Below are 17,221 nucleotides of genomic sequence, written 5' to 3' on the forward strand. Positions count from 1 at the left end.
AGTTACGGAAGAAAATACACTCATCAGAGAACAATTTGAATTAAATATGACGATTTATCCAAAGTGCAAGGACATTGCCTCTGATGTACAACACAGAATAAGTCAGTTAGAAGATTGATTGATTGTATAGTGCTTAACATCCCTCTCAATAATTTTCCCTCATATGGAGACGCTTCAGTTTGAAGAGGATTATGAATTACTCTCAACAACAATAACAAAACATGGAGAGGATTGGCACAAAGAAATTGACAACATTGTTTACAAACTTAAAACTGCAGTTGATAAGATGAGAAAAACACGGAAACAAACTTTACAGGAATATCTGGATGGTATAAACAAGACAATTTCTAACATTAGTGATGAAATCGAATCAATTGAAATTGCTTTAAACACCAATGACTCGTCCAAACTGGTAAGTGGCATATCCAATATTATTATATATAGAAATCTTCTATGAGTAATCGCTCATTCTTTACCCAAATTTATTCCCAGAAAAATCATAGGTAAAGAACTCAATAAACTGTTTGGAGCCTTATCGTGTAGTTAGTTTAGTTCAGATGAACATGGCTTAAGCAAGAAGAAAACACAGAAATCATCAGAATCTCTTATTTTTCCTGCAATCAAAGAATGGCTCAATTAATGAACCAGAGACAGTCAACGGTTTTATAGACACTGGGTATAACAAACTTTACAATGTTGCCTGCCTGAGTGATGAAGAAATCTGGACAAATGAAAATGACAGCACTATGAAAATTTACAGCATCAATCGGGGATCACTACTCAAGTCAATATCAACAAAGTCAAAATGCAACACTTCTGAATCAGTAATCGAAGCGACAAAAGCCGATTATCTGGTGTATTCTGATTTCAATGATAGAACTGCGAACATTGTGAAGAAAAAGAGATAGAGGAGGTGATCAGACTACAGAACTGGTGACCTTTTGGCCTCTGTAGTACCTCCTCTTGTGACCTCCTGGTTTCCATGCTCAGTGATGATAATTACCAATCAAAAGTTGTTCGTTACTCTGGCTCAACAGAGAAACAAAACATTCAGTGTGATAATAAAGCTAAATCTTTGTATTCAACCAGTTATATTAAATATATTTGTGAGAACAGGGTGTGTCATATACAATTGCACCCCTGAAATGCATAACTGAGAAAAAAGTGGAGAATTTTACCTTTGATAGTGAAACCATTTTATATAAATGTACACTCAACAAATATCATAGATATCGATACATGCATCCCTTGTGTGCTTTATTTATTCATCTTGAACAATATTGAGGGCCATGAAAAAAAAGATTTAAATATTATGTAATCTTTTCTGGAATTAAACATATGGAGATAACTTACAGTATACATGTTGTATATTCAAGATCAAATGTCCATAAAACAATTCAGATTAGGATCAGGACAAGCACAGACTTCAGTCTAAAACATCAGAGGTGGGATCAAGTGCCATGGAGAAGGGAGCATTCCCTGCTGACCGGTCACATCCACCGTGTGCTCCCTGTCTTGATCGGGAAATAAAGGAGAATTTATTCGTCAATTCAGTGTTTAAATAATGGAAATAATATACTGTAAAACGAGAATATTTTATAGTAATTTTTGCGCCTTTGGCTCAAAAGTCCCTGTACGCTAAACTCTAATGGATTTAAATATTATTTCTTTATGTGTGTGCTCACTACTTTCACATTTTAAGTACTGTATACAGGGAAATTTTCGCCCCCGTTTTATTTTCGCCCCTTTCGCCCTCTTCCTGATTGGGCGAATTTAAAACGGTGCGAATTCAAAATACACAGCATAATTTCTTAAACAAAACTATGACTGGGTGAATTTAAAACGGGGCAAAATTGTTCGCAAGTGCAAAAGGGCGAAATTAACACGGGGCGAAAATAACCCTGTATACAGTATATGAACATGTAATCCGGAACGCGTGATTATGTAATGTCGAAAGACCGTTGGATTTCATATACATATTAGCAGTTTAAATGGTAGGATCGATCGAGAAATTTCTGCCAAATTATAATTTAATTTTTTATACAGTTTAACTTTGCCCTCTGGAGTCGATGGAGCCAGAAAAAACTTCATGATATTGAGGTTGAATTGCATATAGTATAAAGAAGTTATTGGGACTTATCAAGCATTTCATGGTGTTTTGTGTGAGAAGATGTATGCTTAGGGGTTTTAGAATGCAAGGTGACTGCTAATAAAAAAAACCCAACATTGCACTAACAAGAACAAGTACTGCAACTGGGATCCAGAAGGACTTGGAATAGCAAATATGTTTTTTCTATTGAAAATTGAAGTCCTAATAATTACATCTAGCTGACTTTGAACATTATGTTTTTCCCAATGAATGCTTTCCCAGACACACCTAACAGAAGAACTACGAACTCTAACTTTTGATTCCCGCCTACATTTTGCACCCATTAAATTCAATTTTAATGGCAATTTGGCCATTACATTTTTGAATTTTTGTTTCACGGAGGGGGGGGGGTGTTTTAAAATTATTTTCCGTTTTCCGTTGATTTCTATCGTGAAAAACACAAGTTTAACCAAAATTATAGTTATTTTTCTTTGGTATCCCAAATAAGTAACATTTTATGAAATTTCATATAAAAATCTATAAAAAAAAATTCGAAAATCGTTCGAATATGTTAACTTTTGAGAAACGACTTAGAGGTAGGCGGGAGAACAATACTATCGTTCGTGGTTCTTTACGTTACAAAAAACACATTGTCGTTCTGCCTTCATAGCCTCGCACAAAATCACAATGCTGGACATTATCTCCACCGTACTGTAGGGTCATTAAAATCTTACAAAGTCCAAGCTTCATTCAAGAAATTTCAAACAAGGACTTAAAAGAACTAGAAGAAAAAATATATCCTGCATATAAAGAAATTATATCAGATTTAAACTCTGAAAATCTTAATCTGAAAAAAAATTACAAGAAAACGATAACAGCTGTCACCAAACAAGGAGAAGACTGGCACAGAGAAATTAGCATCATTGTCAACAAACAGAAATCTGAAATTGATGAGATGAAATCTATACACCTGGCTGCTCTATATAAACAGGAAATTGAAATTAAAAAGATTACTTCTGAAGTAAATAAGAGCCTAATTGATCTGAAGAAAATACTAATATTAGACCACGATGATGTCTCCATATCATCTACATATAAATCCAGAAATGCAGAATTCAGAAGCTTGCCTCCTAAATTAAAGGTTTCATTACCATGTTGTTTCTCTCCTCAACAGATCAATACAGAACAGCTCCATCAAATGTTTGGTTCTCTGTCAGCATTATCCATTAAAAGAGAAGAAAAAGGCTTCACAATCATACCACTGCCTGATGAACCAGAGCTCATCACCACCATAAACACTGGGCATCAAAGACTATACAGTGTTACATGTCTCAGTGATGAAGAAATCTGGACACGTGGGTCAGACAAAATCATGAAACTCTACAACCTCCAGGGCAAACTACTGAAGTCAATCTAAACCAAGTCTGGGATCATACCACGTGATATAACGATGACAAAAAGTGGAGATCTAGTTTATACTGATCCTAGTACAAGAACTGTAAACATAATGAAGAATGACCAGATACAGGAAGTGATTAGACCACTGGGGTGGTTACTCTGGCTTCAAAAAAAAAAAAAAACAAACCATACAGTTTGATAGTAAAGGTAAACCGCTGTATTCATCTGGTGACAAATACATCAGTGAGAACAGGAACCTGGATATTTGTGTGGCTGACTTTAAAGCCCATGCAGTAGTGATGGTTAATCAGTCTGGAGAATTCTGATTTAGATACACTGGCCATCCCTCTACTACAGGGGCATCATTTAATCCAGTCGGCATCACAACAGACAGCCAGAGTCAGATCCTGACAACAGACTTAGTTAACGCTGTATCCACATCCTAGATCAGGACGGACAGTTCCTCCATTATATTGATAACTGTGGTTTAGACCATCCAGAGACAACCTATTTGTGACAGAGTATAACAGTAGTAAAGTAAAAAAAAAAATCAAAACATGTATATGTAATCAATGTTTTTAAAATAATGACTTGTTTGTGATAGAAAGTTTTTCAATGTCGAAACACAAGAATTTTTTGTTTGATTCAGGTTCTTTCTGGTACTGAGGTGTGTGTAAGTGTGTGTGTGAGGGTGTGTGTGTATGTGTGATAGTATTGAAAATAATATTGATAACGTAATCTATGAATAAAAGTTTATGTATAAATAGTTGCTCGTATTATTATTCTATTGATTGTTGGAATGACTGCTCAATAAAAAACATAACATGGGAAAGCATCTTCAATATCTCAAAAGGAATACGATGTGTATGTCCGAGTATAAAACAAGAAATAAGGGGAGATGTACGGCCACCTTTAGAGCTAAGAGAAAAAAATGTTAACACTTCTTGAAATGGCTAAAATATATTACATTTTGATCAAATTTCAAGTCCTTATGATAAAGATACAATACATATGCATAATTAAATGCATGTTTTGTATAATTTATATAATCTATATTTTTGCAGAAAAATTCTTTTGAAACGCTCCTAAGAACTGCGCAGCTACAGAATTCAGCAAAGCCTTAAAACATGAACAAAATATGCAAAGTATGCAATAATGTTCTCTCTACAACAATATGTTGAAAAAATGACTAAATTTTGAACTTTTAAATGGTAATTTCAAGTTCTAAACAAGGCACTATAATCTTCAAAATGAGTGTAAAGAACCATGAAAGTAGTTAAAGGACAGCAGCACGTGGTCTTTTTTTTTAGCACAGATTTTTTTCCAGACCTCTTCTTAATATGGGGGTACTTAATAATGTTAAAATGTAGAAGATAATTACAGTTGGAAAATGTTTCAAATAATATGAACACTTTAAAAAGAGGAATTGTGTTATATTGTGAAATATTAGTATTATTATCAAACAGCTGTTTAATAGTGTACTGTAAATTCTCACATCTTTGATTCCTGGCAAGGAAAAATGAGAGCACAATCAAAGTTAAAAATTTAAATTTGTAAGTCTGACACGGACAACTTATTTTATCTACCAAAATTTTGATTATCGCCAATGAAAAACAAAGAAAATTAAACACATAAAATCGTTATGAATTACCTTGTTTTAGTACTTACTAGTTTACTATATGAAATAATTTACAATTTTCATCACACCGGAGCACCATTTCACAAGGAATATAAATCATTAAGAAACTACATATCGTGTAATGGGATGTAAAAAAAAAATGAGTCGGGCCATTTCTAGTCAGTAGGTCGAGTGAGAGGGCAATTATACTTAGTGATACTAAATTTCTGAAAAATTAGCACTATTTTGAAAAAAGAAACAAGCAAATATTGGATTTTTGATGTTAGGGGTGGGGTGGTGGGTTAGTCTCCTGCTTGTTTGCGAAGATAGACATTACATAGGCAATAAACATTTATTTTCAAACATTGTGCCCTCTTTTGTATTTCAAAGCAACAACTGAATATATTTTATCAAACTTCGTATGTTGGTGAGAGCTAACAACTTTGTCAACATAATTATTGAGACATGATGTGTTTCTATGTCCAAAACATTACTCCATACAATGCGTGGACCATCACACGCAAACAATCTCTAATTTCTGTAAGGTGCCTGAAGGAAATCCAAGAACTTATTTTTCTATCTAACTACTGAACAAAATTGTCATATGTACAAACTTCTGTCTGTGAGCTTGGAATAGAAGATACCATAGAGAGACTGAAACATCTGTAAATCCGTTTTATTGATAGATTAATTTTTAAAATAACAAAAGTAACTGAATTTTAAACATTATGTATGAATTAAATCAACACTATATTAGCATTTATTTCCTAATATACTTACGTATGTACGTTAACAAGAATGATTTCTTTGCATTACTACTTTCCCTAGTTTTCTTTTTTAAGGGAGGGGGGGGGGGGTGGCGTGGGGGAGTTGGTGGTTAAATAAAGCGAATAGTTTATTTTGAAAATGAAACACCTAGGTTTTACATTTTAATATGGTCTTCTTTAGACTGACATGTTTTAAATCAATTGTATGGCTTTCGTTTTTGTACTGAAATCGAAAACGATATGTCCCGTCAATGTATTTGGCTTCCTGCAAGTGATACCACCTCTAAATTTTCTATGCAGGGGTCCATGTTAATGCTTTGTTCTCTTATCTGTATCGTTAATTAATTCTATTTTAAAGATCGATTGCTGTTTGTTACCTTTAATTTATCTTGATTATAATACAATTTTATTGAAGATCAAAACATGTTTCAATTGTCAGTTTAGATCTTTCTAAAATATGCCAATTCATTTGGTATTGAATCTTAACAGGTGACTTAGACTGAATTAATGCAACTTTAGATTAGAATAATTAGAAATAAGTAATAAAAGTATTTTATGATGTTTTATTCAGGTGTTGACAATACCAATATATTAAAAACTGTCAAATAAGCCACTGGATTAAATGTCGGGGGGGGGGGGGGTAATGTTTCTGTGGTTTTGAAAAGACATACTTCCTCAGCATAGCTATACATTTAATTTCTTTGTTTAATACTCAGGAGCAAAGAAAAAGATTTTCAAAGAAATAATTATTTTCACTTTATAACCTATATAGCCCTGTCCTAGCTCTAGACCCCCAGACCCTGTGGCATGAATTTCAGAATTTTGGTAGAGGATCAATGCTTATTACATTCATGCTAACAGTTCAAAAATGATTATTCAATGTCAAGGAGTTTAAGGGGTTGCATTAATTTTAAAGGTTTTTACCCCCATCCCCATCAGGCCCCAGCGTGAGGGGGGAGGGATAGGGCTATAACATTCACAATTGTTGTTCTTCTTCATCCATAGATTCTATATGCAAAATTGGTTGAATTTGGTTAAGCGGTTTTAGAAAAAAGCTGAAATTGTTCAAATGTTAACTCTGGACGAATGGCAACCGCCAACATAAAGGATATAATTAGATATATAAAAGGAAAACCTCAAATTCTACAACTCTAATTAGAATGGTGTGGGATGTCAGGGACATTTTATTTACTTCAAGTCCAGACGAGTTATTTGGAACATTTTTTGATATCTGACAGTCCTCTACTTCTCCCTCACAAAGTATCAAATGGTTGTCCCCTAAAGCAAAGTTTTATATTCAATAAAAAGGTAGTATCCTTTACGAGATATATCTAAATCTTATTATAACTTTATCTTTATATTGACAGATAAAGATATGTCGGGTATTAATTGCACATGACGTGGTAACAGGTAAAACAAGGATAATGCGTAGAAAGAAAATGTAGGATTATGAGGGAGGACGTTTTGGATCTTAAGGCGAGACAAGATAATATTTACGATTTAACACACTACCAATGCATTACCCATGTGTAAACTAGTAGATCAAAAATTAGTAGAATACATTAATTGATGCCCAAAAGAGGCGCTCTAGGTCAAACTAATATATATTATTATGAGGTGTTAATTCATTTTTCTTTTTTGATAAAAAGAAAACTACAAACACAAAGACAATTAATTAATAGGGCATTTTTGTCATTTCTAAACGGTTTTGTCATAATTTCACAGACAAACTATATTTTTCACCATTGTTTTTGTTATAATATAAGTATAATTAATATAATTGTTTAATATAATTGTTATAATATAAGTATAAGTATAATTTCTGTTGTCAGTGATCCACGTCTTTGCTTAATTTTTTTTTTTTTACTAATGCCTTAGTGATGGACCCTTTGGACAGAGCTCAAATACTTCTACTCTGTGACCTGTGCCAAACAGCTGCATTACAGAGTCATTGAAAAGTTTGTCAGATTAACCTGTGTAAGGCCAGTGTACTGGAGCATCTCTCTGATTCATCCATAATACACACCGTTGTACCATACAAACAAAAAAGTTCTACTCCTAACGTGAACTACCAAAAATGTCCATCACACACACAGAAACATTGTGAACTTTACTGTGAGAAATGTGACATTCCTGTCTGTTCTACCTATCTCTCCTCTGATAAACATCATGGACATAAATTAACAGATTCGATATCTTACAGAAACCCAGTTTCGTTAAAGAAATTTTAAGAAAAGATTTGAGAGAACTGGAAAAAAGAATACAACCTTCCTATGATAAAATTGCATCAGATTTCAACTCTGAAAAACTTGAGTTGGAAAAACATTGTGAGAAACTGACAGCAGCTGTCACCAAACGAGGAGAAGACTGGCACCGAGAAATTGACAATATTGTCAATATACAGAAATCAGAAATAAATGAGATGAAAACTAAACACCTGGCTGTTCTAAACCAACTGGAAATTGAAATAAAACAGATTACTTTCGAAGTAGAACAGAGCATACTTGATCTGAAGAAACTACAAGTATTAGACCCCCATGATGTGTCCATAGCATCTACATACAAATCCAGGAATGCTGAATTTAGAAGTTTACCTCTTAAAGTCAAAGTTTCTATACCAAGTTTCTCTCCTCATCAGATCAACAGAGAACAGCTTCTTCAAATGTTTAGTTCTCTGTCAGCATTATCCATAACAACAGAAGAACGTGGCTACATAATGAAAACACCATAGTATGTATTCTGTCCTCCAGTCAAACCAGTGCTTAATGAACCAGAGCTCATCAACACCATATCCACTGCATATAAACTATATAGTATTTCTTGTCTTTGTGATGAAGAAATCTGGACATGTGGAGATGATAAAATCATAAAACTCTACAGTCTCCAGGGAAATCGAATGAAGTCAATCAAAACCAAGCCTGGGAACATACCACTTGAAATAGCAGTGACAGGGAGTGGAGATCTAGTTTATACTGACCCTGGTATGAGATCTGTAAACGTAGTGAAGAATAAACAGATACAGGAAGTGATCAGACTACAGGGGTGGACACCTCGCTATGTCTGTAGTACCTCTTCTGGTGACCTCCTGGTTACCATGGTCAATGATGTTGAAGAACAATCAAAAGTTGTTCGTTACTCTGGCTCCACAGAGAAACAAACTATTCAGCTTGATAGTGAAGGTAAACCTCTGTACTCATCCGGTAACTTTAACACGATTAAATACATCAGTGAGAACAGGAACTTGGATAGCTGACAATGGAGCCGGTTAATCAACCAGGAAAACTCCGATTCAGATACTCAGGCCATTCTTCTATTTCAAAGAGATATTCGTTTGAACCAGTCGGCATCACAACAGACAGTCAATGTCACATCCTGACATCAGACTATTACAACCACTGTATCCACATTCTAGATCAGGACGGACAGTTCCTCTGTTACATCGATAACTGTCAACTAAAGTATCCATGGGGTTTATGTATAGACACTAGAGACAATCTATTTGTGGTCGAGTTTAGTGGTAGATATAAGAAAATCAAATACAAGTAAACGATGTTTTGTAAACCAATAACAACACGTTTGTGGCTGGCATTTTATCCCGTAACCAATCTCACAAGATATTTTATGATTATTATACTTTACATATTGTTTTAGTGCCATGATTATAAGGTAGGTATTTAAAAAATATAACAATTTTTGGTATAACATTCTACCTAAAATTAAAATAATTGCTCTATGATGACATAATATCGGTAGAAACTTTGTATACCTGTATATCTCATTGTGAATATTATGTATAAATGACTGTATTTTTGAATATGAAAAAAAAAAAACACAGAAAGACTTTATTGTGTTGATTTATGCACGGAACACTGAAATTTTCGATTACATTGTATTTTTGATGCACTTAAAGTGAAATGCCCTTAGATTTTTTAAAATACATATACTATCCAACTTATTATGCCCCCATAAACGAAATGTCCTTCCGTCTGTCTGTCTAGATGTCTGTCTATCTGACTATATGTCCGTCTGTCTGTCTAGCTGTCTGTTTCTTTGTCTGTTTGTCCGCAAAAACTTTAACCTTGCCCATAACTTTAAATTTTATGGAGCTATGACTTTCATATTTCAAATGTGTATTTCCTGTGACAAGACCTGTCTTTGAGTACTACCTAACTTAACCTTTTGACCTTGGGGTTTGGCCCATTTTAAAACAAAAATTCCAAAGTTTTACTCATATCTTTTGACCAGTAGATACCAGGGCTTTTATACTTCATATTTGTATTCTTTGTGGCAAGACTTTTCATTGAGGAGCCCCAACCTTGACCTTTTGACACATATTTCTCAGATGTAATCTTTATAAGAAGACCTTTCATTGGATACCAAAGACTTTAACCCTTTGACATTGAGGTTTGACCTACTTTTTAAATACAACATTGGCCATAATTCTTGAAGGATAAGAACTAGGGATTTCATACTTCACATATTTAATTCTTGTGACAAAACCTTTCATTTGATATTAAGAACCTTAACTCTTTGACATTGTCCTTGGAGTTTGACCCATTTTTACACAAAAATTCCTAATTTTTACTTTGGCCCTAATTTTGAAACGGTATATACTATATAGGAATTTCATATTTCAAATATTGATTTTTTAGAAGAACCTTTCATCTTCTCTAATATGATAATCTTATCTTTATAAAATTCCATTTTTAAAAGGTAATCTGTTTAATAGATTGTATGAAATTACATGCGTATGATTCTACCGTAGGTATTTATAATCAGTAAATTTAGTTTTCTTTTATACTGTAAGTTGAAATACTCAAATTGATTTCTTACAGAGGAGTCTTTTAGTAAGTACTTTACACATTGTCTATACTTGGTTTTGTCATAAAACAGCACCAAAATATGACAAAACTGCGTAAGAAATCATGTCAAAGTATAGAATAATTAAGTATTGTTAATCTTTCAACATAGTAAATGTTTAGTATTGAAAAGAGAATTCTTTTACACTTATGGGTAGAAATCTTGAAATTTGACATTGGAAGGTATTTTTCATGATGCTAGATTTCAGAAAGTTAACCTAAAAATGTTATTTTTATTTACATTGAAAGCAGTCGAACAGGTGAGAAATACTTCTACTTCATGTACAGAAAATACTGTAACAGAAGTTGCATGGACTGCATTGTTTCTTTATAAAGAAAAGGCAAACATGGCAAAGATATGCTTTAAAATGAACAGATATAAAAACGGCTGCTTTGGACGAGAAACAATGAAAAAAAAAACATTTGGGAAAATACTATCATCCAATAGCATATAAAGATCCTATCAATTATTTTGTTTGAATATTTTGTTTAAACTAATGGAATAACATCAAAATTAAGACTGATTATATCTCTTTTAAAATATATTTTGTTGTCACGTTACACAGTTTTGCATAATGAGAAAGTGTCCTTAATTTGTGCGTAAAACCTTGTGAGCTTAAAAAATGCGTTTACCTGTATGCCAAGATAAATTAATTTAACACATTATTAGCATGTTTTGTCAATGACTCATTGGGTGCAAGATGAGATTTGACTGCATACTGTAAAATTATATCTCTTCATGGGGTCGGAGGATTGAGGAAAAAATACATATATTCGTCTTTGGAACATATGTAGCAGTACTGCATATGACATTTTATATTGCATGGTGGTAATGAATTTTTGGGGTCTCTCCATACCTCGATAACAATGAAAATTAAATTCCTAAGAAAATGAACGATTTCAGAGTACGTAACATCAAATAAACTTGAGAAATCTGATTAACATTAGAATTCTTTCTTATTGTAAAGTGAATTTTTTAAAGTCATGTTTATTAACAACATCAATCCGAATCTGAATCTGAATTCACTATAGAAAGCTCCCTGATTTTTTTGTAAAATTTCATCTCCCCGTGTTGAGCCTTAATAGTCTTCTCACTCTCTTTAAAAGAGCCTCCACAAAGTATTGCATCCAGGACCTACAGTATTTCTCAACAAACAATTAATTTTTTGAAATTAATCCAATGATGGTTCACAGTTAGATGATAAATTAAGTAATGATTTGGGTGTTTCTTGATCCATCTAGCCGTATGCTCTTCCCCTTAGGCATTTGGGATAACCATTTCTTATGTACGATTCCTACGTCACTGTATAAATTTGAGTAATTTCAAAGATTTTTTTTATTTCATAGTGTCACTGTGCACCCTTTATTTTACTTTTTGATCAGACACTTATCTCGGCTTTCACAGAGCAAAAATGGACCTTTGTCATTATAATATGTGAGGCAGGAAATCATCTAGTGAGCTTTTAGCTCAGTGAAACAATACTTCTAGTTTTAAGTGTATAGATTGTTTAAAAAGGTTACGTTTACAGTTACGTAGTATATATGAGAGAAAGAAATGGTGTTTAATTAATGTTTCATATTTTACTTCAGTATGAAGAAAAATTACAAAAATATGCTTTGATTTTCATTTTAAACTCCCTTGAAAACTGATGGGGTATGGGCGCCTTTCCTGTGCAAGTATTGGACGCTTTCAGTAGGTTTGATATAAGAGCGAATGTCTTATCGCTGACTATCTAAGAATCTTGTTCCCTTGTAAATAGTAGTGTCTAAGAAATTAACCCTAGTGTGAGATATTTCGTAAGTAAATCTCAAATATTTGTGACAAGAGTTCCCTATGTCAAAAAATTCTTTAATAGCATCCAGACATCCATTAAATGAGTTAAAGCCGTCATTTCTAAATCTGCCGTGATAAATAAGTTTGTCTGCATGTTAAAATTTAGATATTACATCATCAGTGATCTCTTTCATACGTATATCTGTAATTTCTGGTGACGGGCATGCCCCAATCGCCGCGCCTATAATTTGTTTGTAGTAAAACTAGAAGACCAGAGCCGCAAGGTCGAGGTTATCCAGAATAGACGTGTGCAAAAAAGGTTTATGCAAAAAGAAACGACATCTTTTTAATTTAAAAATTCAATAAAATTTATAAAATCCTTTTTATCACTTCATTAGTCATGACATAGAAATAAGTTATTTAATTCAGTTCATTATTTACTCAGTACTTAAACAGTTTGAGTTCCTCTTTCAGACTATGCTAATTCTAAGAGTATGTGCAAGGAAACCAAAATATCTAAAGTAAACGGCATAGGTACCAGATATTAATTATCACACCTGTCAGTAGATATTATGATATCCAGAACAAGTGTGAAACCTTAACATTCATATACCGTTATTTTTGATGCACTTTGTTTAATATCCAGGAGTGTAGTTTTTCAACCAAATCAATATCATTTCACTATTTATTCACAATTAAATTAAATTATTTGATGTTCAAATAATTGTACAATTCAAATTCGTGACCTTGACCATTCATTTATTATGCCAAAAAATCTTCAGAAAAGATATTTTTTCAGTCAGTCACTTCTTTTGAACCTTTCATAAAATTTACAATATTTATATATATATATAACTAACCCTATACAACGTTCATATCGGTTTATTTGCGCCGGACACTTTATACGTTCAACAATTTCAATTTTGGTTCATGGCACAAAAAAAATAAAGCAACATACAATATATATTGTAAGATTTTAAAATTATATTTAGATTTTAAAACCCCACTTTGCAGTTCTGACAGGCTCATCAACAGTAAAATCATTACAAGATACCTAATTGCGACCTAGATATTTTTGGGTTTGGTTTACCTGAGGTTGATAGTACTGCTCGACAATAAGAGATCACATTGGAGAAAACCAATAGAAATACCAACGCCAGTTGAGAACTTAAGTCCTTCCCGCGAGTCGACTCGTCAGACTCAAGTATCTTTAGTTGTTTGTTGACTTTCATGTACTCTTTTATTGCTGAAAATAAACTATAAAGATTGACTTCCGTGAATTTTTTTTTCCATTTTCACTATCACATATCGAAATTGAATTTAGAAAATACTGATACCAAAATTGTAGACGCATTTCCTCCAAGTGCACTGATAAAATCTTTAGAGAATTACATGTATAATGTCTAATTGGCTACTTTTGGCATTTTTAAGCTATATTCCTGTTATTTACTATAGAATATCCGTAGCTTATATTTTACACGTATAATGTTGTTATAAAATTCCATAAATATGGAAATACTACTTCACTGGTAAATTGCATGATCATAATTATGATAAGTAAATGTAATACTCTATATTTCCAAATACAGCGATTCCTGTGCATGTTTTTGATTCCTTTAGGTTTGTTTTGTATTTGTTTCATTGCTGAAAATGAATATCTATTTTCTATTGTACATTCTTATATTCAGCATTCTGGTAGATTTAACTGATTGTACACATTTTTTAAAACTATTTGTATAAACAATAATGTAGCAGTCTATATATGCCAACAATAAGAGTTTATTTAATTTACTTGTTATTTATTTTGTACAAACTGTTGAACACTTCTAATTCATCCTGTTAAAATATCTCATGTAGGGAGAGGGCGATTTAAGTTTTTAGAACTTGCGCCCAATCCCAATGTATATATTTTGTGTAATAAAATATGTTCAAATCATTTGTTTCATTCATTAGTACGAACTAAACATACAATTATTATATTTTTATTTAGTTGTTTAATGTACACTTATAAAAATATTTTTAAATATAACATATTGTTTGAAATAAAGTTTCCCACTGCGCAGTGTCTCTGAACCACACTTTGCTACACATGCTTATTCCCGTTTAAATTCCAGAGCAGGTTAACCTAAACCAAAGTTCCTATATCGTCCAATGTAGTGCATGTAATTGATTTTAAAACGCTGGGTAATACAACAATTCAAAATATAATACCAAGTTGAACCATCAACAGGAAAAAAAACTATTTGAAACGCAAAAACAATCACATACTTCGTCATTTGCAGTCAAATGCTTTTTAAAAATCCGCTTGTGACGAAGGGGTTAAAGTGACTCACTGCACACCTGATTTTATCAGACTGATGACATCTATTATAACGGTGTCTTTAAAAATACCAAGGTATTAACACAGTATTGATAATTTCTTTTTTTTAGAGCAAAATTAATCATTACTCCGTTTTTTTATGCAAGACCTTAATGAAGCCAAAAGAATATTAATCGTAGACATCGTAGAATTGTGTCTTCGTGTTGACTTCAGTCTCTAATTTAAAAGTACAAACTCTACTTAATAAAAAACTATAGTTTTACAAAAAATATTATCTACTACCTTCTTTTTTACCCCCGGCACGCCTGCGCAATATTTCAGATTTTAAAAAATCAAATTTTGAAATCAAAATCCAGTTTTAACACAAATTAAAAGATTTTGATAAATTAAAAAAAATTTGCATGCATTATCTGATTTCTGAGGAAACATTTTTGTTTTTCAAAAGGTTTTTGCATAGCATAATTATACTTTTAATAATGTAAAGCAGGAATTTGAAGGAAATAAATATTGGTGGTTTGAAGTCAGTTTGACAAATATACCCACAATCCACCAAAACAATGAAAAAATCAAATTAGTCTATGATTTACTTATTTTTATGAGAATATAATCAATACCAAAATTTAGCTAGCTTGTAAATGTATAGAAATATATTTCATAACAATACTTCATCTGTAGATTAGATAAATATTATTTAATTATAATTATCATATATCTTTAAATGCAGATACAAAAATGATTTAACTACAAAGCCACGTATGTCTAAGATCAATTATGGATATATTTAAAAAAAACATGAAATACTCCAAACGATAAATCAGTTGACTTGCATCCTTTAATTTATTGTTTAGAATGTTTTATTGATCAACATTTACAAATTTGATCTTATGTACAAATAAAAAAATCCCCTTCGAACAGAAAAACTTGTTATTGTCTTTTTATTTTAAGTGTAACGTCTGTGTAAGAAAGATGAAATCTCCACTTCAGAAAAAAAGTATTTAAAGCATAGCACTGTTTCGCAACAGACAGAGACCAAGTTTAAATTGTCTTTTTATTAACTGATACACGTATTTTTCTACAGGTAACATATTTCTTGAATCATCTTAAGAACGGTAAATATATTAAATGTAATTTTAATAGCATTCTATACACCGCCAATTATCTAAATGTATATCAAATTAATACTTAGAGCAATTATTTTGTCATTTTCTTACAGTAGGCCTGCATGTTTAAAAATCCAAAAAGTCCTTATATTATATCTTCAAGTAAACTTTTCAAAATCGATAATTCCTACCATTTTATTACATTTATTGATAAAGTAATATAAATTTTAAAATAATAAAATTAGTTTATTCATTTAAAAACTATAGAAATGGACCCCTTTACAGTGCCCAAGACATTCTCCTATGTGACCTGTGTCAAACAGCTGCATTACAGAGTCATTGTGAACTTTGCCATGTAAACTTCTGTATAGTCTGTGTTGGAAATCATCTATCTGATTCACCCAAAAGACACAAAGTTGTGCCATATAAACAGAGAACGTATACTCCTAATTACCCAAAATGTCCATCACACACCCAGAAACATTGTGAATTTTTCTGTGAGAAATGTGGCATTCCTGTCTGCCCTACCTGCATCTCTTCTGGTAAACATCAAGGGCATAAAATATCGGCAGATTGGCAGACGTTAAGCTCAAAAACAAAGGAGGTAAAAAGACATTAAGGTTTCGTCAAAGGTCAACATGTCCAAAAATTTATTTTTACAATAGCCCCAAAACTATGTAAGGTATAAAGTTAAAACTTTAACAGTTTATACAACAGATAGAAAGTATCACTTGATAAAAAAAATACTTGGAATAATATTAATTGAGAAAAATTCTTCTTAAAAAATGCATATATTTTCAAAAAATACACCTAATAAATGACATGCTTTTAGTGAAAACTATCATTGCAGAAACAAAATATGTTTATCAATGAAGGGCAAGTTGGACTTGGATAGCCTCTGGAAAGTTGTTTTCCCTGTTTATTTTGTCCAAATGTTAAGACTTGAAAGTGAAAGTACACTGCAAATGGCGGATTCTATAGGGGTCTTGTCTTTATACATGTCATGCTTTCAATAACAGCCTTTCAGAGACCATCCACGTCCAACTTGCCCTTCAATGATAAACATATATTATTTCTACAATGTTGGTTTTCACAAAAAGGAAAGAATTAAGCAGGTGCATTATTTTTAAATATGCACATTTTCTGATACAATTTTTCTCAAAAAATATCTTTTTAAAAAATATTTGTTATCAAGTAATACTTTCTATCTATTAATCAGTGATATATTTACAAAATGTAAACGTTTTGACTTCATACCACACATAGTTTTGGAGCAATTGTAAAAATAATTTTTTA

General features: G+C 32.2%; 1 protein-coding gene across 1 annotated transcript; it reads left to right on the top strand.

Moving 5' to 3' along the window:
- The first annotated feature begins 163 nt into the window (after positions 1 to 163).
- On the top strand, positions 164 to 9,125 carry LOC134276238 (uncharacterized). Its single transcript, XM_062758506.1, has 6 exons — positions 164 to 412; positions 627 to 824; positions 3,264 to 3,448; positions 3,819 to 3,918; positions 8,076 to 8,602; positions 8,753 to 9,125. The coding sequence occupies exons 1-6, from the start codon at positions 164 to 166 to the stop codon at positions 9,123 to 9,125; spliced, it is 1,632 nt and encodes a 543-aa protein (XP_062614490.1).
- Positions 9,126 to 17,221: the final 8,096 nt, after the last annotated feature.

The sequence above is a fragment of the Saccostrea cucullata genome, unplaced genomic scaffold (assembly GCF_032062105.1).
Source record: "Saccostrea cucullata isolate Sc308-1 unplaced genomic scaffold, CSIRO_AGI_Scuc_v1 ctg7152, whole genome shotgun sequence".
Lineage (NCBI taxonomy): Eukaryota > Metazoa > Mollusca > Bivalvia > Ostreida > Ostreidae > Saccostrea > Saccostrea cuccullata.